Consider the following 23554-nt stretch of genomic DNA (forward strand, 5'->3'; position numbering starts at 1 on the left):
CTCTCAGCAGCTGATGCACCTCGTGGTTCATTCGCCTTCTCCAAGTCCCGTCTTCCATCTGCACTCCGCCGTAGATGGTGCGCAACACCTTCCGTTCAAAAACTCCAAGGGCGCGTTGGTCTTCTGCACGTAGGGTCCATGTTTCGTGCCCATAGAGGACGACCGGTCTAATCAGCGTTTTGTAGATGGTTAACTTCGTGTTACGGCGAACTTTATTCGATCGTAGAGTTCTGCGGAGTCCAAAGTAAGAACGATTTCCTGCCACAATGCGCCTCGGAATTTCTCTGCTGGTGTCGTTGTCGGCGGTCACCAGTGAGCCCAAGTACACGAATTCTTCAACCGCCTCGATTTCATCACCGTCGATATAAATTCGGGGTGGCGGGCGCGCTGATTCCTCCCTGGAGCCCTTTGCCATCATGTACTTTGTCTTCGACACATTAATGACTAATCCGATTCGTCTGGCTTCACTCTTTAGTCGGATGTACGTTTCCGCCATCGTCTCAAATTTACGAGCAATAATATCAATATCATCAGCGAAACCAACCAGGTGAACGGACTTCGCGAAAATCGTTCCACTCGTGTTTATCCCCGCTCTCCTAATTACACCCTCTAAAGCAATGTTGAACAGCAAGCACGAAAGACCATCACCTTGCCGTAACCCTCTGCGAGATTCGAAGGGACTCGAGAGTGTCCCTGATACTCGAACTACGCACATCACTCGATCCATCGTCGCCTTGATCAATCGTTTCAGTTTATCCGGGAATGCGGGAATGTGTCGTACCCACGTGCCTTAATGTAGACCGACCAGGCCTTGCAGTAGGCGTTGAAGGAACTCCTGAAGTCCTGAGGAAATCCTTGGAAGAATTCCTGAAGGACTACTTGAAAAAAAAAACCCTCGAGTTATCCTTGTTGGAATTTTTTAGAAAAAATCCAGGAAGAACCCTTTGAAGAATTCCTAAAGGAATCGGCTCAACAACTCCTGAAGAACTCCCAAATCTTTGGAAGAATTCCTGGAGGAATTCTTGAAGGAACCCTTGCAGAAGTTTCCGAGAGAATCCTTGGCAAGCTTACTGGAGTGGCTCTACCCCATTTGGCAAAATGCCTTTTGGCATAATAGCCATTTGGCATAACAAGGTTCATGCATATTCTTACCAAGAAAGCTGTTCTTTGAATTATGTTAAACGGCATTATGCCTAATGGGGTAGAACCTAGTGGAATAATCCTTGAAAGAATCACTGGACGAAACTTTGGAAAAATCCTGAAGGAAGTTTTTGCACGAAGTACTGAAGATTTTTCTGTAAAAAATACAGAAGAAATCCTTGGAAATATTCTTGCAAAAACATAGAAATTTTTTTTAGAGGTAGCTCTAAGAAAATATATATTATAAACCCTTTCGAGAATTATCAGAGAACTTCTTGGACAAAATCTTGATTGGAAATCTTAGGTGGAATTTCCGGAGGGGAAATTTCTAAGAAAACCATCAAAAATCCTGAAGAAATCTTTTTCAAAATTCGTACAAATTCATTGAAATAATTCTTGAAGATATTTGAAAGAATTTCCTTGCGAATCTAAGAAAGATTTTATGCAGGAATAATGAAAAACAAACTCGGACAAATCATTTCTAGATATACCGAAGGATGTCTTGGCTGAATTCCAGAAGAAATTTTAGGAAGTGTTTCCGAAGGTACATACTTGATACTTGATACTTGATGGGTGAGTCTACGCCGAATGAAGCATTCGCCTCCACTGATCTCGGTCCTGGGCCAATCATTTCCAGTCACCCTGAACGTTTAGAGCCCTTAGGTCCTCCTCAACTGCAAAAAGCCACCGTGGTTCTCCTGGTTCTCTGCTGAAAATGGTTTTTTGCAATTGCGTTGCGTTTCGCCCTACTTTTCACTCGCGGTTACTATGATAAAACGGCCTACTTTTATTCACTAAAACAAAAGTGCCGAAAAGTACTACTTTTCGGCACTCTTAAGAGTGCTGAAAAGTAGCACTTTTCGACACCTTTGCCAGAACCCACTTATCGATCATTTCCGCGGCTACCGTAGATACAGCTGCTGCTTCTTCATCCTCTTAGCTGCTCGGATCCGATTTCACTATTCAGATTCTGATTAGGACTGCAGCAAATCAGGCGTACAAACAGCAGCCGAAACTACTTTTGCTCTTGCCCATGCTGTGGTATGAGGACGACGACGGGAGCTTGAAAATTTCTGACACCAACCCACCGACCCTATCATAGCCTACCTGTTCGAACAAAAGCACCACGTTGACGCGTATGAGTGCTGGCACGTGGCTCCTCTTTTTATATGTTCGTGTAGCAAGGAAAAGTGATACTGATTTGGTATTTATTGCAATTACAAAAAACTTTGTATGCAACTCGTTGCAAAACTCGATTTTATCAGCACTCGTCGTATTTATCCAACTCGGCAAGCCTCGTTGGATAAATGTACGACTCGTGCTGAAAAAATCATCATTTTGCAACTTGTTGCATAAATAACTATTAGCTTGTCGTTCCTCCAGCATACGAGTTTTACGTGCCCAGCCCACCACAGCATGCCGTGTTTTATTCGCTTCACAATATTCATCTCTTTATATACTTGGTACAATTCGTGGTTCATGCGACGCCGCCAGATGCCGTCCTCCAGTTTACCGCCGAATATTGTTCGCAGCACTTTACGTTCGAAGACTCCAAAGACTATCTAATCAGCTTCTCTCAACGTCCACGATTCATGGCCGTATAAAGCGACCAGAAGTATCAGAATCTTGTACAACGCGAGTTTTGTCTTCGTTTACAGCCTACGAGACTTCAGTTGGTTTCGCAGACCGAAAAAAGCCCGATTCGTAGCTGCAATCTGTCTTTTCACCTCGCGGGTAACATCATTATCGCACGTTACTGGAGTACCAAGATAAACGAACTCGTCCACAACATCAAACTTTTTACCACCTAGCACCACTTCGTCACCACTACCACGGCCGGACCGACGTTGACTACCAGCAATCATGTATTTGGTCTTTGTGGTGTTAATCGTTAGTGCAATCCTCGCAGTCTCCCTTTTAAAAGGTTTAAACGTCTCTTCCACGATCCGACGGTCGATCCTGATGATGTCGATATCATTCGCGAAGCCTAGGAGCATGTGTGACCTTGTGACAGTTGTTCCGCTCCTTTGCTCCTTCCAGCGTGATGTTGAACAGTAAGTTCGAAAGAGCATCGCCCTGCTTCAGCCCGTCTAAGGTTACGAACAAGGTTACGAACGATAACGAAATTTTATCCGCAACACGCACACTTGTTTTTGAACCGTCAAGCGTCGCACGAGTCAGTCTAATCAGCTTCGCCGGAAAACCATGTACGATCATAATCTGCCATAACTCGTTTCACTTCACTGAATCGTACGCCACCTTGAAATCAGTAAAGGGTTTTTATGTGTATTTTAACCTTAAGCTAATTCTACACTATCAGTATTTAAACATATGATGGGTCTTCCAGTTATACTCCCGAAATTTATCGAGAATAGGAAGGACTCCTCAATCGGCTGATGCCTGTTAAACAGAATTCCGGACAAAATTTTGTATGCTGAATTGAGAAGTGTTATTCCTCTGTAATTCGCGCACTCCAGTCGATGCCCTTTTTTTGTAAAGATGGCAAATGCCGCATCCAACCAACTAGCAGGCAGTTCATCCTCTTCCCATATATTCAAAATACTAGGTGTAAGAGTTGATACTGCTGCTCACACACTAAGATCAGCTCGGTATTTTCCCCATCTTTTTACTGAGTTCTCAACAGCAGGTTTAACTCGGTACGCTCGGTTATCTCTTTTGCTGAATACTCTGTAAATGAGTTAACGAGTTCTGCAAATGAACTGTCAAAAATTACAGATGAACGGTAAGTATCGTTACTGATGAACGGTAAATATTGATTACCGAGTGTACCGAGATAAATCTGCTGTTGGAAACTCAGTAAAAAGATGAAAAAATTGCAGAACTCAGCGAAAATTTGACTGAGCTGGAAAATCAGAATCTTAGTGTGCACTACCGTGGTTGAGAAGCTCAGCAAGTTTTCTTCACGGTTGTGCACATGACGAGAGAAGGCGCTGTTTTTCTCCGCACGCCATTGGCAGTTTCGTAAAACCTCCACATATCATTCTGCTCCATACTTTCTTGCGCTTGAGCAATCACTTTTTCTCTGGTATTTTTTCTTTCTGCGGTGGATTCGTCTGTTCACCAAGGAGGTGCGGCTCAAATAGCGTCTGTTCTGGCATCCAGCGGCTGAATATGAAACGTTGTATCGCGTCAGCTACACCTAAGGTAGCAGACCACCAACGCGATATAGGCAGCGCGACCACGGTAAAGTAGCTTGTCGAAGCCTTACACCACCACGAAAAAGGAAGATAATAGAAGAAAATGCGAACGATACTCTCGGAAACCGACCCGGCAACGATTTCCGAAGGTATCCTTCGTAAAATTCATAGGGATATGCTTAACACAAATTTCGAATATCGGGCAACTACGATCGACTTAGGTATCATCTGGGATCTTTGTTTGGATCGGCAATCTTGTGAATGAATTAATCGAACTACAACTGGAACCGAAACATCGGAGCGAGAACATAAATCTCTATGTTTAAAAATGAGTTTAAAAAGAATGTCAAGTAACGTTTCCATCGCCAATCGTCCGATATCTTTTAACCTGTACTGCTGGAAATAGATAATATTTTCGTAGTTACGCAGTTCTTGTATTCTGAAGTGATGAATATTTTTATCGTATTTTATCATAATTCAATGGTTTTTGGCTATAGTACCCGGGCAGAAAAGAATAATAAAACGATTGCAAGTTTTACCATTCAAAAAGAATTACTGAATGGTAAAATTTACCATTGGTTTGTTTGAAATAAGTGACAAAAGGGTAAAAATAATAACTGACATTGTTCTATGAAATAACTAAAGAATGACAAATTTTGACATTACAATGGCAATCCAAGAACAAAAAAAAATTAAGGTTGAGAATTGCAAAATATACCATTATTGAGTTATTGAAAACAGAACAATATCAAATATAGTTATTTGCCTGTCACAAAAAAATATCAAAAGTTACCATTAGAATAATTAAAATTCAAACTTTGTTATTATGTGCCAAAACTGCGATGGTTCAACAAACTCGTAAGAGGTCAACAATATCTCACCAATTGCAAAATTTGTTATGATAGCAAAATAAGACATTCAGTAGTTATTCTTCCAAATTTGATAAATGACAAGCGAATTGCATATTTTGATAAGATATCATATTATGCTGTTGACATGTTGTTTTAAGCTCTTCATGAAAAACTCATGAATGACAAAATAAGTTATGGCAATAAAATTTGTTATTCTTTTGTTTTTGGTTGTCCATTCACCTCTACCCGGGTATAGAGCACAAAAAGTACGATATAATGATATATTCAACTCAAAAACGTCGAATTTCGAGTTACCTGGTTCTAGTTCTACGTTGTCTCAGATGGCACATTGCCTGTACAACATGATTATTCTGATTGTAAAAAAACCGCAATAAAACAGCAAGAATCAATCGAATTACTTAAATATTTGACATCAATTGCGGGTACGGGTCACGTCCCTAACAGGTCCCATCCGGTCCAATGTTCAACCATTATTTTATTAACCCTCTCTTAACACCTGTTTCCTTGCAGATCGCTACTTCCCATCTGGTGGTACCTGTTGCATGCCAATAAAATTCACCCCTTGAGAAGGCAGTACCTACTACTGGGTCGAGTGGCTGTTGGTATGGAACAATGCTGTCGCTCCTTGTCTGGGCATACATTCGCCAGTACGCCACAGAACCCTCGTTCGAGCCAGAACATTCCAACGACGACGTTAGCGGAAAATCATTGGAGCAGCAGCACGACTTCCTCGATGTACTCATTGGCACCCAACGGGGCACTCGCCACCATGTTGCTACCGTGCAGGACAACCGGAGCCATCAATATTGGTATAATGACACCGCCAACGCTGCTAGTCGGAGAGTGAATCTGACCTCGTTTCGTCACATCCCGCTGAGTGCTGCTCGAGTAGGTGTCAAACGAAACTCTGTCCCGGACTTGGAGGGCGAAATTGGGGTCGTAAATCTTAATCACTACAACTGCTGTGCCACCGCCAACGAGCGTCGTCCTTCTTCTATTATGCGATTTGGTGATAACAGCAGCAATTTGTTGATAACCGAACAGAGTGCTAACGTTGTTGAGGTGAGTACTGGGAGTACCACTTCCGGCGGTCAGGTATCGTCTCTGGTGGATCAGGTTGCTTCCGCCGCTGCCGTCGCCGCCGGTGCTAGTGAGACAAACATTAACGACAGTGTGGTGGGTGTAGTTGGGTGTCCTTCCGGTGTCGGTGGGGCAGAGGATGCGTTTAGTATGAACATCACTCCGGCACTTTCTCAGGTGAGTATGGTTCGGTGGGTTGGGTGCGCACACGGTGTCTCTGATGTAGTTGTAAAACCATTTTTTATCCGAATAAAACATGAGTTTCTATCTGAAGGGATACGTTTTTTTCTCCACCACCTCGAAGGTGTCCCTGTATTTTGTGACATTACTACCTAGATGGATCCGGTTTTATTCGGTTCCACCTACCTGAATGTACTTTGTTTTAGACGCATTCACCACTAGTCGAAACGTTGCTGCTTCGCGTTTCAGGCGGGTGTACAGTTCTGCTACCGTTCCAAACGTTCTGGCAATAATATCCATTTCGTCCGCAAATTGACAGGATTGTGTGATTTTGTACCTCGGTTGTTAAGCCTGGGTCATCGCATTACACCTTGCAGAGCGATATTGAAGAGTAGTCATTATAATGTATAGAGATCGTCATCTTGTATGCTGCATTGGCGTAGTCATTCCTTCCGTTGTTGTGGTCTCCCGTGCCTACGTTCTTCACGCCATTCAGGTGTTCTTTGAAGTGCTGGTTCTACTTTTCGATCACCTCACGTCCGACCGTCAATGTCCAGCCTTGCTATCCAGTCGGAGTCGTCAGGAGGCATTCTTTAGACGGCTCACGGAGCTTTCGTAGCAGATTTGACTATGGTTTTGATTTCTGGTGACCACCAGCGCAGGGCCTTGCGACAGGGTCTCCTGGTACGGATTTCTGGATGAACAACTTCGCCGCTTGGGCGAGGATGGTGGTGAAGCCAGAAATGTCTTCAGAATTGGGTAATTGTGGTGAAGTATTGACTGCGTTGTTGAGCTTTGAGCTTCGTGGCCGTGCGGTTAGCGGCGGCAGTCGTTTAAGCGTGTCATAAGCCTCGGAGTGTGGGTTCGATTCCCGTTCCATTCAGTGGAAACTTTTCGTCAAACGAAAAAATCATCACTAGGCCATTGGGTGTTCTATGTGTTGTCCGTTATCTAGTGTAAGTAAGGTGTTCAGTCTGTGCAGCCTCTGGCTGAAGACGGTGTGAATTGTCTTTTTGTCCAGTCCCCGAAGTCGTAGAGCCAGCGGGAGCGTCTAGTTGTTATAGAGGCTTTTCCCGCATAGTTGTGAACAAAATGCGTACTGTCCCACATGTTGTCCACAACCACTAGCCACTATTCCCCAACAATATGACATAATACCCACCATCACTTCAAATCGTAGTGTTAGTATATTGTAGTATACCACATGATAAATTGTAATGGGCTATTCCACAATATGACGAATAGGCTGTTAAGTTAGGTTACAATAAAAAATCGACGATTTTCTCGAACAAAATTTTCGCAATATGATAAGCCAAGTTGTTATTATATTGTTCATTTTTTGCAACGATAATTGCAAGACATATTGTTGTAAAATTGTTAAACTATATATGTGGCAGAAAATTTTAACATCAAATGAAAATGTTCATTTATAGTGCTGTATGCTTAAATCAACAGCACACTGTATTGTTCGTGTATTTTTACCTTAAAGATAACCATGCAGCTCAACCTGTAATGCATGCATATATTCTGTGTACACATAGCATGCATTACTCTAAATCAGCTAATAAAGTTCAGTTTTAGATTTATAATTTGAATGTGAAACTATTTTGCTTTTCTATTTTGAATCATCTTAAAAAATTGTTGGTGCATATGTCAATGCTTGCTTTGTATACGCAGTATAATCATGCATTACAGCTTAATTGCCTTGATAACAAAAAAAAGCATGAACTATTTTAGTTGTGTAATTAATATAAAATTTGAATAATTTAAACACATGCGCGTAACTACAGCGCATTTGGCCCCTCAGCTCCAATGCCGTACTCGCTTGTCGTGCACTACGGGCAGCGTGCATGACATTGGAGCTGAGGGGCCAAATATGCTGTAGTTACGCGCATGTTTAAACATATGTAACACTTTTTGCAAACAAGTTATTCATTTCTCAATTATTGCTTATCTGGTGCGCACTTTGTGCCAGTTGGTTTTCGGACTTCCTTCATGGGCAGACGTGGCGTGGTTCAGTTCACCGGCTGCAGGGTTTTCAACTTGAATGGTTTCCGTTGGAAGATGCAATTCTCGGGATCGGCGTTCTTCGTGGAGACCCGCTGCATCCGGGCGTTCACTCCGGACGTGTACTTTATACTTGAAATGGCGTCCGATGATTCGGTTGGTCCCTGCGATGGCTCGGTGATCTGTCCCCACTTAATGCGTTGGTGCAGGTGGGTTTGCTGCTGGTTGTTGTTTGTTCGAGGCGAGGGGTGGTCGGGGCTGGATTGCGTCCACCCCGTGGGGTCGCAGAGGTTGTGGCTTGGCATTGCTGTTCGAGCATCGTGGGCTGATGGTAGTGGGGCTGCTGCTGGGAGCCGTCGTCATGGTCGTGGCCGCGGTGGGCGTACCAGAACGGCCGCCTCTATGGTGTTGACCTGCATAGCCGATTCGACGGTCGATTCAGTGGAGGCATTCGACAGCTGGTCCAGATTCCATTGGTTGTTTGTATCTGGATTGGCGGTGGTGGCGTTGGGTTGCTTGTGCTGCCCCATCGGTGGGACGCGGGTCATCGTTGCAAAGGGGCCCATAGTCCGAATACTGAGTTTCCACATCCTACAAAACAAAAATGAAATGGAAATTACATTCAAGTATTTTTTGCACAATAAAAAACTTACCTTTGTTATTCCGTCAACATTGGGAGCCGAGTAATTTGTTGTTTTTGTTTCTTGGTGTCTCCACCCTGGTCTCCACCCAGTGCAGCCGAGTGCGGAGCTCCTGTCCTTGTAGTTTTCCGACTTCTGCGGATTCCGTCGCTGGCTCCGAGGACTGATTTTTCGCTGCATTGATCCTGCCGACCTCGTCGATGCGAACTTCTCGGCGGCCGCAGCGGTCGCTCTCGTTTTTTCTGGATCCGCCACCTACAAGAAACAGCAAAACGGGAGATATTGGATTAGATGCCGATAAAATTAATGGATTGTATTTATAGAAGCTTACCTTCAATGTTACGACTCGTTTTGTTGTTTTCCTCCGGATGGGGTGGATTTTCCGTCGGGATTTGCACGGTTTGCGGATGCCGTTGTGAGGATCGCCTCGATTTTTTTTTGACGACGTCATGCACGGCGATGAAGTTAGCGAAAGGCGCGTAACATTTGGAAAGGGACTTTTCTCACGAATACAAAGGCACGCAACCATTTGTCAGAAGGTTTCAAAAATGTTATATAGAGTGAAATGTACAAGTATGAGTGTGCTTGTAAAACATGGAATCGACCATTTGATATGGTGTGATCTCACAGTCTATCAGCTCAAATTCGTATATAATTGAACATAGCCTGGACTCCATAACATATTGTTACTTATTGATATGTATTAAGCAAACTGTTATTTACAATCTTGAGCTTTGGATTTCATATTGTTCAACAAAGAATCAACTCTTTGAGATGAAGTAACCACAACCGTTAGTGGGAATTTACTGTTTGGATTCTATACCAAATTGTATTTTTCTATGCGGGTTGTTATCGCCGAGCTTAATAGTGGATGGTGGTTGCTGCCATAAAGATTTGGGACAATTCTCCAGATCATACGCTATACTATAGCCTACTCACGAGCGAGATGTCAATAGCGTTTGAATGGTTCCCGTTAGGATATACAGGTAAGCCATCGTTGAGGATGGTGAGGTCGTATAGGTCGAAAAGCGTTGTTCTTCTGGAGTAAGAACGAGTAACGCTTCCCGTGTTCACCGTGGATATTCGGGATCAGGGTATGAAAAACGGATCACGCCGAAAAACAAACGCTTTGTCCTAAGCGGTGCATGTTGGTAACAAAGACGCTCCGCAACAAACGCATGTAAGGCGATGAGAGCAATAAAACAAACATCACTTGCCGTGCGTGTGCTGACATTCCGGCTTTTCTGCCGAAATTTTCGACCCACATCATCGAATTCATAAGCATTTGGACGAATTAAGACTCTTGCATACCTCAGAGTCGAATTTCAGTTGTAAAACAATGCGAAAATCACGATGTGAATAGAACGAGACAAATATTCCTACCGTTTTTGTTGTGAATAAACTCGGGAGCGATTTTGTCATTATCTACTAACGAAAAAACAAAGCGTTGTTGCCGTGCCTTCTTTGTTGCCTATTTTTCGCTTGCGGTGGCATATTCTGCGTACACTGTTCGGGATACCTACCAAATTAATGCTATTGGTATGAGCCCTTGAAGCTAGATACCGACGACCGGGAGGTGAGTGTCTACGTTGAAGTTAACAAAAGAAATGGTATTTAGGTACGCTGACTCCACGGCTATCAGGGCGGACAGGCAGACAATCTTGAAGGACCCGGCGTTTCCGGTTGGACTAAACTTCTGATACGCCGGCACACCGACGACCGCAACCCAGTCAACACACAATCGTATATGATGTTGAATACGATGCAAAAGTGGAGGCAATATACGCACACTTTACATGCGGTTAAATGGAAGCATGTACGCATATGGCCTCCACTTTAGTATCCTATTCAACATCATATAAGACGTTGTGTTAGCTGGGCAGTTATGTGTTCCATGTTTTGCTGCTCTGTAACTCCGATGGAGTTAGAGCGGGGAAGCATAGGCCCAGAATGTTGTTGGAAAAGCATTTCAGTCCGTATATTTTTTCATCGGGACCAAGTTGGCCTTAGTAGGGCATTCCAGAGCGGTTAGAAAGCGGTGTATGCGGTGGGCTGATAGGCTGTTCTGGGCATGGAGAGCAGAATTCCGCGTTACGGCTGAGTTCAGAGGAAGGAGTTTCCGAGTCAGAAAAAACGCCTTCGGCATCGGTCGCATCTGTGACCGGAGGCTGTTGCCGGAGTGCTCATTGATCTTCAGAAAAGCACATTTGAAAAATCATGCTAACCGTATGCAGGATCTATTTTATTAATATATAGTTGAATAACTGGGGATATCTGAGCGATACATAACGATCCATCATTCAGCTATATGGTAACCATTGGCGTAGCTAGCTTTTAAACAAGTATAAGAAAGAGCGGGATGCCTGTGCCCCCTCTTTCATCCTTCTCTTTCTCGTGTTTGTTTAGGAGAGTGAATGAGAAAAAAAAAGCTAGCTACGTCAATGATGGTAACCGTTAGTTCGCGCCTATAGTTCTAAAGATACTAGAAACACATAAATGCGCACATGGAACATCAGGTAGCCAATAAAAGGAGCAACACGGGTTTTTACTGAACGGGGTGGTACTGACCGGTGATGGTGCAACCAAACTTTATTTTCAAATAATGTTGTCCAGCACCAGAGACACTGTGTGACGGTTTGCGAAAAATGTTCACCTTTATTGAATCGTAAAATTTTACAGGTTTTATTAGCGCCAACCTCGGCGAGCGGTTCCGGAGCCATCATATCGGTCGCTGCTGCCACGGCCACCAAAGTCGCCGCTTCCAACGACAACGTGACGAGTGAGGAGATAAATTCTTTTTATTTTTATGAGGTAAGTTTAGTTTTACTTTGAGCCAGATCAGTCCCTCAACGTGACGACACATTGAATCACCCGCTTCTGATGGCGATCTCTCGATATCGTGCTGGATATCAGCCTCGTGCCAGCATGGAATCACTTTTCACGAAGAGGCAAGTGGAAATAAGTGCACTTTTATCTCATTCAAGTGCCTCGTTATATCGTTATTAAGCGTGTAATCAATTTACGAGGGTTATTCTCATGCGATGACATTCGAGAGTGTTTCGGTTTGGTTTGATTAAGGGTTTTCACCTTTCATGGTGGCTGGAGTAGGTTGTTCATAAATAATAAATATTGGGGTGCTTCCGTTCGAGCTAAAACAGAATTTCGTTGTACCTTTTGGTAATTTATAAGGTAGCGCTGTGGCATCTGTAAATTATAACTTAGTCGCGGATGAAATGTCATAGCTGGTTTTAAATAACACCGTTGGGTTTTCGAATATATGACAAAGTTGTTGAATAACGAAATTAAAACTAATATTCTTAAAAAATAACTTTTCATTATTGAAACTTTTGTGTGTCACATCCAGTAGCAGCTAAGCCCTTTCACTGCCGTCCATTTCAGTTGCACATGTCCAATCCAATATACTAAAAGCTTAATCATTAATAGCTCATCTCCCAGATGATCAAAGAATTCCCTTGGAACCGCAAGCGCACCATATGAATCGTTTCGCAGAAACTCTTTGATCGTTATCGATCCCATGTCAACAGCTTCAGTGCCCCATGCGATGCATCTTGCGGTTTCCTTTCGCTGGTTCTTCCATCCATATTTCCCGTTGGTCTGTCACACAGCCGGGCAACATATCATCGGATTTAATCGTTGCGATATAATTAACTAATCTTCCAAACACTTCATTACGTGAGCCACCAACCACCATCACCACCGTCGTCGTCGTTGACGTCAGCCGACCGACAGGTTTTCTCTGGAGACAATGATCCAATCCAGATCAAGGAAGGCATCACGCGGAGATTATTGAACGGGACTGACAAGATACAAGACCCACATGATTGGGGCCGCCACTCGCTTGATTGCAGTTGCAGTTGCACATTGGGAGCATAAAAAAGTGAAGGTATGAGCCTCGAGCTGACAGTTTGGTGTGAACGGAAAATAAATAAACATTATTAAGGGAAGCGTAGTGATGCCAGACAGACAGACGTATGGATCTTCAAGCTTATACCGTTCGACAACGGTCTTTGAGTTTAAATACCTACACCTTTTGAAGATTTGGTAACGATTGGTGGGGTTCTACGTTATGATGGGGGTTGTCCATTAGAGGGTTTTGACGCATTGGTGGCCATTCGTCTTAGACGAATTTGAGATTGGAAATGACAACCTGCCTTCCCGGTTTACAGTGGCTTCATATATTTGGCAACCGAACCCAACTGTTACTATCATGAATTTCAAATAACTCAACGTACATATGTACAGATGGGTGAATTATTGGTTAAATTGGGAAAAAATCCACAGCTCAGGTGAGATCACCTGAGCTGTGGATTTTTTTCCCATTTTAACCAATAATTTACCCATCTGTACATATGTAGGTTGAGTTATTTGAAATTCATAATTGACCACACGGATTGGTATTACCGAAAATTTGCACTTTGAGTGAGTTGTTACTATCACTTTACTTTTGTTTTGGACTTTGTTCTTCTTCTTGGCGTAACGTCCCCACTGGGACAAACCCTGTATCTCAGCATAGTGTTCTATGAACACTTTTACAATTATTAATTGAGAGCTTCGCTTGCCAATGACCAATTTTCATGTTAAACTCGATTGTGTCCAGGAATTTCTTCAGGCATTCATCCAGAATATTCTAAAGGAATTCCTCCAGAGATTCTTGCATTATTACTTTCAGAGATTCAGGTAGCAATTTCTCCAGAGATCCCTGCAGTAATTTAAACAGATGTTCCTTAAGGATTTCCTTCAGATATTCCTCCATGTATTTCCCCAGAAAATTTCCCTAAGCATTTTCCCGAAGAATAACTCCAATAACTTCACCAAGGATTTTTTTTAAAAATTATCCAGAAAATGTTTCCTAGATATTTCTACGGGAAATCCTTTCGAAATATCTCAAGAGGTTTTCTAGGTATCATTGCAGCCATTTATGTATCCGTTTATTTTGGTGTTTCACGGAAACTTTCCAGATCCACTGATTTCTCCAGGAATAGTTTCAGAAACTCTACTAAAAATTTTATTATAGGATTTCTTCAGGAATTATCTTATGAATTCCTAAATATTTTTTTTTTTCTTTAAATTCCACCAAGTCTTTTTTGAGAAGTTTCTTCGAGTATTTCTCCAGGAAGTTCTTGCAAAAATTTCCCTGGGACATTCCGCCAGAGATTCGTCCAAAAGTGATTCCAAAGTTATTTACAGGAATTCTACTGAAAATATCCTCAGAATTAAGAAATTTATGTTGGGGTTTCTTTTGATATTCCTTTGAGGATGTATTTTTATCTCAGGAGACTTTCCCAGAATTTTAGGATTTTCCTTCAGTATTCTTAAAAAAAATTCCAATAAGTTTTTTGAGAAATTCTTCGAAATATTTCTCCACAAAGGGATTTCTTCTCAGGGATTCTCAAAAAAATCTTAGAGAATTCCTTCAATGATTCCTGCAGAAACTTCTGTAGAGATTTTTTTTTAGAAATTGCTTGTGGGTTTCATCAGAAATATCTCCTGAGATGTGTTTATACATCTCTGCAATTTTTTAGGTATTCCGCCAGGCACCTTCCAGATGTTTTTTTCCTAGAAATTGCACAAAACCACTGAAGATTCTATAGGGATCCTTGAAGGAATTTCTAAGAAATCTATGGTGGATTGCCTAAAACAATATCTCAAACTCTTGGAAAACATTTTACTTTTAGATACTAGAAAAATCTTGAAAATTGTCTATAGAAATTCCTGAACCAGTGTCTGAAGTTATCTCTGGAGCAGTTCCTTAAGAATTACCTATGATGAAACGTAGAAGAAAACCTGAAGAAACGCCTTAAGATATCCTCTTAATTATCAGAAAAGTGCACGAGAGTCTTCTGGAAGAAAACTGCAAGTATTTCTAAGCAAAAAATGCTTCAGAAATTCAGTACTTAAAGGAAGAAAAAAATCAGACAATATTTCTGGAGGAATTCCTTCAGAAATGTTTGAAGATACACCCATCACCTACATGAAGATAGCATGAACTGATTTTTTTTTCTTTAACTACCTGAGGAAACCAATGATCCTATTTCAAGATGAAACTTAAAAAAACCCTAATTAATCCACCTAGCGGTGATGGCGCCTTTCTCGTGACTTCCAAACCCAATTTCAATAAAACTCAATCGAAATGTTGATGTACATCGCACTTTCAAACAATTAACAGAAATCCATTTCATGATATCAGAAATCATATCGTTTATCTGACTTTTAATGTTTGAGCCCAAACTCTTAAGAAAAAGACGCTATCTTGAACTTGAAGCCGCCATTTAGGATTTAAAATTGCCATCTTGGATGTTCTGGTCGCCATTTTTGGCGTCCAGGCATCTTCCCTACGAAAAATGTACTTCATTGAACAGCTGCCATCTTGAATTTGGAGCCACCATCTTGGATTTTGGACCACCATCTTGGATATTCTAGTCGCCATTTTTGGAATCCAGACATCATCCTCATACCAAATATACCAATAATGCATTGTTTCAGGTCCTAAAACTTCATTAAACAGCCACGATTTTGAATTCGGAGCCACCATCTTAAATTTTAGATCGCCATCTTGGATATCCTGATCGCCATTTTGAACTCTGGAAGTCTTCCCCATACCAAATATACCAATGTCCAATATTGCATGTTTTTAGAGCCTAAAACTTCATTGAAAAGCTGCCATCTTAAAATTTTGATCGCCATCTTGGATATTCTGGTCGGGCTTTTTGGACTCCAGACATCTTCCTCATACCAAATATACTCATATTGCATGGTTTTAGAGCCTAAAGCTTCATTAAACAGACGCCATCTTGAATTTGAAGCCACCATTTTGGATTTTAGACCGCCATCTTGGATATTCTAGTCGCCATTTTAGGAGTTCAGACATCTTCCCCATATCAAATATTTTCATTTAGCATGCTTTAAGAGCCTAAATCTCTATTAAACAGCCACTATCTTGAATTTTGAGCCGCCTCCTTGAACATTTGGCTGCCATCTTGAATTTTGGGTCGACATCGTGCAGTTTCTGGTCTCCAGTGTTGATTTCCGCACAAAACTCGTCAACCATGCTAAAGGTTACAAAAATCGCCACAGTTTGATGTATCGCATGATGGGGCTAGTTCAGTTTTATATACGGCTAGTTCTACCGGTGCTGGTCCGGATCACTGAAATGGCCATAACTCCGGAACGCCTTGGCCGATCTGGACCATTTTTGATAGCAAACAATTCCGGTTCGATTCAAGCTATAATCCGAAAAATCGGCCAATGGGAAGAGTCTTAAAAGTGAGTGAACTTATTTTGCGCACATACATACATACATACATACATACATACATACACACATACAGACATAATCTCAATTCTATATCTTTTTTGTTAACGGTGATTGAACCCAACAAATAATCTCAAATCGTTGAACTGAGTTGATTGGTATATGGGGCTTGATCCTACGAGCCTTTTTTTTTTCGAAAAATCGTTTTTTGAGTGAACATATAGTTTTTAAGTACACTAAGTGTACGAGAAAGGAAAAACGCTACTTTCGAGCTTTTTGCTTTAGTTATCTAACTAAACCAATAGATTCCAAGATCTTTTTTGATAGCAAATTTAATAATCTTTCAAATTCGTATAAGTTTGACCATTTTCAAGTTATAGCCAGTTTCAGGCAAGCAAAGTCAAAAACATGTAAAGTTCAATTACTACGTAACGGTTGAGATTTGACCATATGCGTAAAACAGTTTTTTTACCAGTCTAAACCTGTCTGCCTGCTAACGATCATAAGGCTATCAAAAAAATACGAGCTTTTCTGTGTCGCATATATAGGTTCAGTTCAATTTTATATTTGGCCGCATTTGGAGGGACACCCGGAACTGGTTACGGCTCTACCGGCTGTCCCTAATGTGGCCCTAACCTATTTCCTTGAAAACCAGTCGTCAGGTAATCAGAAAAGCCGTTATTTGTTGTATCGCATGCATGGATTTGGTACTCTTTTATATTTGGCCACATCCGTTTTGACCCTCGGAACCGGTTCCGGACAATTACCGGTTCAGATATGGTCTGATACTGTTTTCCTGCTAGCCGTTTATCAGGTTATCGAAAATGCCGCTGTTTGATTTGTCGCATGCATCGGTTTGGTACTCTTTTTTTTATGATTTCGGGCCCAAGGTGGCCGAACTCGCGAACGCGAATACTTGGCGCGAAACCACAATAATTAGTCGCGGATATTTTAGATAATTAAAACGCGCGTCGTTTCTATAAAACACATTAAAAACGACATCTTTATTCTACTGACTATCAACAAGTAAATAATATACATCAAAAGACAAACATGAATGAAAAGCACATACAGGAACGACGGCATCATAGTGTGGTAGCTCACGCTGCCAACTCGAGCTCAGCGGCGTGCTTGGTAGGGGCACTCCGCATATTCCATTGCGCTCCAACATCCCCCTCCTTCAATACAGGCGGTACGGATCGAACCAACGCGGCGGCCTTCGGGTCCTTGAAGAACGGCGTGGCAGTACCTGTGTGGGAGTTGCAGGTCCACTGCTGGCTGAAGCAAAATCTGGGGATGCTTCGGATGATGACCTGGATGACGACACTGGTGAAGACGAACTTGAGCTACGAACTGACGAATGGAAACTTGCTTGATGTTCAGGTTGTTGAGGCGGTCCAACTTCACGAGACACAGAAGAACTTTGCGGTGGCATCGTAAGCTGCTCTGGTGTCGATGCTACCGGAATCAACGAAGGCTTCTGTAGGTTACAAGAGTCAAGCAGAATCTCCAACGGTAGCTGAGTTCGGTCACGTCCTCGATTCTCAATAAGTTCTGGACCAGGATTAGAGGTGCTCGAGCGACTGCGTAGTTGATTGACGTGTGCTCGTATCAACCGACGATCCTCTGCCCATACGCTGTACATAACGAGGCCAATCCGTTCGCAGACCACGCCCGGGGCCCAGCGCCACTTATTTTTGGTAAACAGCTTCGCATACACAAGGTCATGTGCAGCAAAGCGGCGCTTCTGTGAGTCTTGCTCTGGTTCGGCTGCAACGGCAGATGAAACAGGTGGAGGACGAAGTAGATCCAAATTCGTACGTATGCGGCGTCCGAACATCGCTTCGGACGGGGATTTTCCATCGACGACTTGCCGGTTTGGGGTTGTTCGATACACCAACAGAAAAACGTCCAATGCTTCTTGCAGCGTACTTGTATTCCTCCCCTCCTGAATCTTCTTCACCGAACGCTTGAAGGTATCCACGAACCTCTCCGCTTGTCCGTTGGATTGAGGATGGAACGGAGCCGTGGTAACGTGGTGTATTCCGTTGTCGACACAAAACTTCTGGAACTCTATGCTCGTAAACTGTGTACCATTGTCGCTGACAACTACTTCCGGCATTCCGAGACGAGCAAATAGACTTCTCAGGATGCTGATCGTTGCTGCTGATGTAATCCGTCGCGTTTGAACAATCTCCGGCCATTTTGAGTACGCATCAACGGCCAGAAGAAAGTAGTCTCCATCTATCGGTCCCGCATAGTCTACATGAACCCGCTTCCACGGACCAGTTGGCTTTGGCCATGGAACAGGCGGCGAGTGTGGCGGCGATTTTGCTACAGACGCACAATGTTTACAGGACTTGACGTACGCAACGATTTCTTCATCTAAGGAAGGCCAGTATACAAAACTCCTAGCAATGGCCTTCATCCGCTGGATGCCTGGATGTCCCTGATGAAGCTGCAGCAGGCATCGGTTTCGATGTTTCTCAGGAATCAGCAGTCTTTCTCCGAACATAATACATCCACCTACCGTGTTCAGCGATTCTTGGCAAACATGGAAACGAGCTATCTCTGGGTCCACAATTTTGGATTTCTCCGGCCAACCGTCTTGCAGGTAGCGATACACTTTCCGGAGCTTCGGGTCCGATTGGGTGTCCTTTTCGATGACCTTGAAACTCAGCGGGATAACATTAGAAGCTTCATTCACTACCGATCTCATATCTTCTTCCAGGATTACGCTGGCGATGACATAGTCTTCATCCGGTTTCGCATGGTTATCGATGAGCCTCGAAAGGACGTCGGCATTTCCAAATTTATCCGTCGGAACATACTCGATGACAAAGTCATACAACAACAGAGTGAGCGCCCATCGTTGTAGACGATTTGCGGTATAGACAGGGATCCCCTTCTTTGATCCAAAAATCCTCAGCAAGGGTGCGTGATCCGTCTGGAGTAGGAACTTGCGACCGAAGATCATTTTATGAAATTTGGTCACCGCAAAAATGATTGCCAGTCCTTCACGGTCCGGCTGACTGTATCGTTGTTCCGCTTTCGTTAACGCCCGTGCCGCATGCTGTACAACCTTCACTGAGCCATCAGGGAACTTGTGGCTTATAGTGGCACCTACTCCAATCGACGATGCGTCCGCAGACACTATTATCTCAAGCCTCGGGTCGTAGTGAGTTAACAGGAGATCCGAGCTCAGAATCTCCTTAAACCGATCGAACGATTGCTGGCACTCGGCTGTCCACTGGAACTTGGCCCCATCCTTCAGCAACTCGTCGAGCGGGAACCTCAGAGAGCGCATATTCGGCACGAACTTTCCATAATAGTTAATGGCGCCCAAAAACGAACGAACGCCACTAACATCCGTGGGAATCGGAAGCTTCAGGATTGTTTCAATCTTCGCCGGATCTGGCCTTAATCCGTGACGATCCATCAGCAGTCCCAAGTAGCCAATTTGCTCCTTCCCGAAGGTACACTTATCGGCTCTGACCGTGAATCCAAATTCCTTCAACCGCTGCAGCACTGCTTCCAGGTTCTTCTTGTGATCCTCTGCATCAACTCCACCGACGACCACGTCATCGAGGTACCCACTTACACATTCCAGCCCAGCCAGCATCGTATCAATTATTTGCTGAAAAGCTCCTGGCGCTGCTTTCACACCTGGCGGCAACCGGTTGTATTGGTAGAGGCCGCGATGTGTGTTAACCGTTAGAAGTTGCCGTGATTCTTCGTCGACTTCTACTTGCAGGAATGCGTCGGTCAAGTCGATCTGGCTGAACACGGTACAGTTTGCCAGACTCGCAAAAATGTCCTGTGGCAGAGGCAGCGGGTACTGATTGGGCTGCAGGGCATCGTTGAGACCCGTCGAATAATCGCCACATATCCGAATCGAACCATTCGCTTTGCGAACCACAACGATTGGAGCCGCCCAGTCTGAGTAATCCACAGGTGAGATGATTCCATCTTGCTCCAAACGGTCTAGTTCGTCGTTTACAGCCTGGCACATTGCATATGCAACCGGTCGCTTTGGGCGAAAAACTGGAGTTTTACCAGCCTTCAGGTCCAGCTTCACCTTCGCCTTCGAGCAGAGGCCCAACTTCTCGGAAAACACCTCTGGAAACTTCGCTTTCATCGCATCTGCGCACGTCGACTCGCTGCTGACTTTCCCACAGATCGTATCGAAGGGCACCGACCACAATCCAAACGTTTCTATCGTGTCGGATCCTAGGAGATGGAGGTTTTCCTTGGAGACTCGGATTAGGCTGCGCATGTTCTTCTCACCGATGCTCACGTCGCACGAAAACTGACCTAGCAGTTCGAGCGGCTTCCCCGTAGCGGCCTTCGCTACTATCGATGACGGATCCATCTGCGGACTTCCGATTTTCTTCCACGTTCTGCTTGAAATAATGGTGACGTCGGAGCCAGTGTCCAACTGCATTCTCACTGTTTCTCCATTCATCACTACCGGCACAAACTTCCTACGCTTCTGTACACTGCACGCATTCACTGTCACTACCTTCGAGTCTACGTGTCCTTTACGCCGATTGAACTGTCCACTTTTCACTTTCTCGGCACTCCGGCAGTATCCTTCTTTGTGGCCGGTTCTCGAACAATCACTGCACTTATGGTTCCTGAATGAACAGTCTCTAGCATAGTGCGGCGCTCCGCACAACCAACACAACACTTCTGGTTTTCTGGCACTATTTCCGCTTCTTTTCTCGCTACTGGAACTCGACTTGAACTTCGCAGGACTCTTCTTGAACTGCTTCCACGATCGCATGGCGTTCACAGACGCCGGATTCTCAATCATTTCCGTGTCATGCCGCAGGTTAACCAATCTCTGGCACTCCTCGGAAATCTGTTCCAGCGTGACATCATCTCGCTCTTCAATGCGAGTCAGCAAGCGTGTCCTTACCTCAGCATCACGGTCGGATTTCAGCCCGCAGACGAAGACCAAACATTTGAATTGCTCTTCGGTTAGCTTCGTGAGCTCAAATTCAACGCACGACTTGTTAATGCGACAAGCGTACGTGACGTAATCTTCGGTTGGCTGCTTCACAATTTGTAAACAGCGATATCGGCGGCTGATGACGGATTCCGAGGCACCAAACAGCGAGTTGAGCTTCTTCACGGTTTCCGCAAACGAAAAGTCTTTTGGAGCTTTTGGCAGTATGAAGCTTACATACCGCTCGTGCTCGGACATTCCCAGCTTCCTCATGAGCAGACGAACCTTCGCACTCTCGTCGAGACGACTGGCATCCTTTTCAAACAAGTCCTCGTATCGCTTGTACCATGCCGAAAACGTAACACTGCTCTCCGGATCATACCTGAACTCCTTCACATTATTGGCAAGCGAGTCCAGTATCGCCTCCGGATTCGGTGGCACTTGTACATGGATCGAGGTCATGATGCTGCGAAGTAACTGCTCCTGCTGGTGCATGAACATCTGTTGCTGCTGGTTCATAGCTTCCTGCTGCCGACTAATGGCTTCCTGCTGCTGTCGAAACAGCTCCGTCACATACTGCTGTTGCTGCTGCTGAAACCACTGGATATACGGATCACTTGGCGGTGGCAGTCTCGGTGGCACTTGTTGAAGCTGCGGAGGACGAATGAACGGCTGCTGATGCATCGCTTCGCCGTTTCCCAACGATTGTTGGCCATTACCGACCGGATTAGGCTGACCATTGTCTCCGGACGACATTCTCCTCCTCTTGCGTGGGGGGTACGTTTTGCCTGAACTTTACAGCGCAAAAAACGCACTAAAATTCCACTTCCGAAGTCGCCACTTTTATGATTTCGGGCCCAAGGTGGCCGAACTCGCGAACGCGAATACTTGGCGCGAAACCACAATAATTAGTCGCGGATATTTTAGATAATTAAAACGCGCGTCGTTTCTATAAAACACATTAAAAACGACATCTTTATTCTACTGACTATCAACAAGTAAATAATATACATCAAAAGACAAACATGAATGAAAAGCACATACAGGAACGACGGCATCATAGTGTGGTAGCTCACGCTGCCAACTCGAGCTCAGCGGCGTGCTTGGTAGGGGCACTCCGCATATTCCATTGCGCTCCAACACTTTTATATTTGGCCATTTCCGGCGAGACACCCGAAACTGGTTCCGGAATACAACCAGCTATCCCGTATGTGGTCTGAGCCTATTTCCCTAATAACCGGCCATCAGGTTATTGGAAAACCCGTGATTTGACGTGTTGCATGCATGGGTTTGGTTCACTTTTATATTCGACCACTTCCGGTGGGATATCCGGAACCGGTTCCAACACTACCGGTTCAGATATGGTCTGATATTGTTTTCATGCTTACCGTTCATAAGATCATCAAAAATGCCGCTGTTTGATGTGTCGCGTGCATCGGTTTGGTACTCGTTTATATTTGGTCACTTCCGGCGGGACACCCAGAATCGGTTCCGGAACACTATCGGTTCAGATATGGTCTGAGATTATTTTCCTGCATACCGTTCATCAGATAATCGTAAATGCCGTGGTTTGATGGGTCGCATGCATGGGTTTGGTGCATTTTCATGTCTGGCCCCTTCTAGGGGTACCGATCCGGAACACCTAAATGGCCATATCAGGTATCAGTAGGTCGGCTCTAGAGGCACGTTCTCCTCCATTAGGGAAATGTGTGCCATCGCCATGAACACGAGCCTATTCATCATTTACCTGACGGAGAAGGGAAGGAAAAAGGATAGGACATGGGAAAGGGCAGGTAAGGGAATAGGATCGTCATACTCGCAAAAGCGTACCACAATGGGTTCACATAGCGTCCTGAAAAGGACACTGTAATAACGCATAAGCGTGCCACAATGGGTTCGAACAGCGCCCTGAGAAGGGCACTGTGATAATGCATAAAGCGTGAAGAGAGCCTATAGCTCTTTACCACAGCGGGTCAAGAACAACAGAACGTCCTGAAGATTCAGGTTTCTGAAGTCAGTTTCACTTAATAAGTGTTTCCCGAGTACTCGTAAACGCAATTGCGCAAAAACTGGACAGTTACATATTAGGGGCAGCTGGGGTAATATGCACTGTCGAGGCAAAACGCACCCCCTTGATTTTTCAGGAATTATCGGTTTCGGAGCTTTGAAACCTTGCCAGTCTAATAGAACGTCCTTATAAATGAGCACCTGGAAAATTTTACATATCTGCGTTACGTAATTAGTGAGAAAAA

The 23554-nt window shown here is 44.0% G+C and overlaps 3 protein-coding genes across 4 annotated transcripts in view; 1 reads left to right on the forward strand and 2 right to left on the reverse strand.

Moving 5' to 3' along the window:
* The window catches only part of LOC109429221 (cardioacceleratory peptide receptor-like), a 346376-nt gene that overhangs the window by 120636 nt on the left and 202186 nt on the right, over positions 1–23554 (forward strand). The window contains exons 2-3 of one of the 2 annotated variants that reach the window (XM_062856330.1): positions 5681–6427; positions 11758–11889. In XM_062856330.1, coding sequence (XP_062712314.1) covers positions 5783–6427; positions 11758–11889 — 777 coding nt within the window. In that variant the 5' untranslated portion in view covers positions 5681–5782. Of the gene's footprint in view, positions 1–5580; positions 6428–11757; positions 11890–23554 lie in introns of those variants that run through there. The other variant, XM_062856331.1, reaches the window with a different exon arrangement.
* LOC134292013 (uncharacterized) lies at positions 8359–9918 on the reverse strand. The gene is made up of 3 exons (XM_062860637.1): positions 9410–9918; positions 9091–9333; positions 8359–9028 (listed from the first exon to the last, which is right to left on the reverse strand). The coding sequence occupies exons 1-3, from the start codon at positions 9605–9607 to the stop codon at positions 8876–8878; spliced, it is 594 nt and encodes a 197-aa protein (XP_062716621.1). The 5' UTR covers positions 9608–9918; the 3' UTR covers positions 8359–8875.
* Positions 17217–22445, reverse strand: LOC134289794 (uncharacterized protein K02A2.6-like). The gene has a single exon (XM_062856312.1). It carries the CDS (start codon positions 22056–22058, stop codon positions 17532–17534), a length of 4527 nt encoding a protein of 1508 aa, XP_062712296.1. The 5' UTR covers positions 22059–22445; the 3' UTR covers positions 17217–17531.

The sequence above is a fragment of the Aedes albopictus genome, chromosome 3, assembly GCF_035046485.1.
Source record: "Aedes albopictus strain Foshan chromosome 3, AalbF5, whole genome shotgun sequence".
Taxonomy (NCBI): Eukaryota; Metazoa; Arthropoda; class Insecta; order Diptera; family Culicidae; genus Aedes; species Aedes albopictus.

Excerpts from the sequence above, each read along its gene's own strand:
- LOC134292013 (XM_062860637.1), bottom strand. The coding sequence starts at position 9,607 with ATGGTTGCGTGCCTTTGTATTCGTGAGAAAAGTCCCTTTCCAAATGTT. Across the intron at positions 9,334-9,409 it reads AACGAGTCGTAACATTGAAG|GTGGCGGATCCAGAAAAAAC; the intron begins GTAAGCTTCTAT and ends TGTTTCTTGTAG. Across the intron at positions 9,029-9,090 it reads ATGTTGACGGAATAACAAAG|GATGTGGAAACTCAGTATTC; the intron begins GTAAGTTTTTTA and ends TTTGTTTTGTAG.
- LOC134289794 (XM_062856312.1), bottom strand. The coding sequence starts at position 22,058 with ATGTCGTCCGGAGACAATGGTCAGCCTAATCCGGTCGGTAATGGCCAA.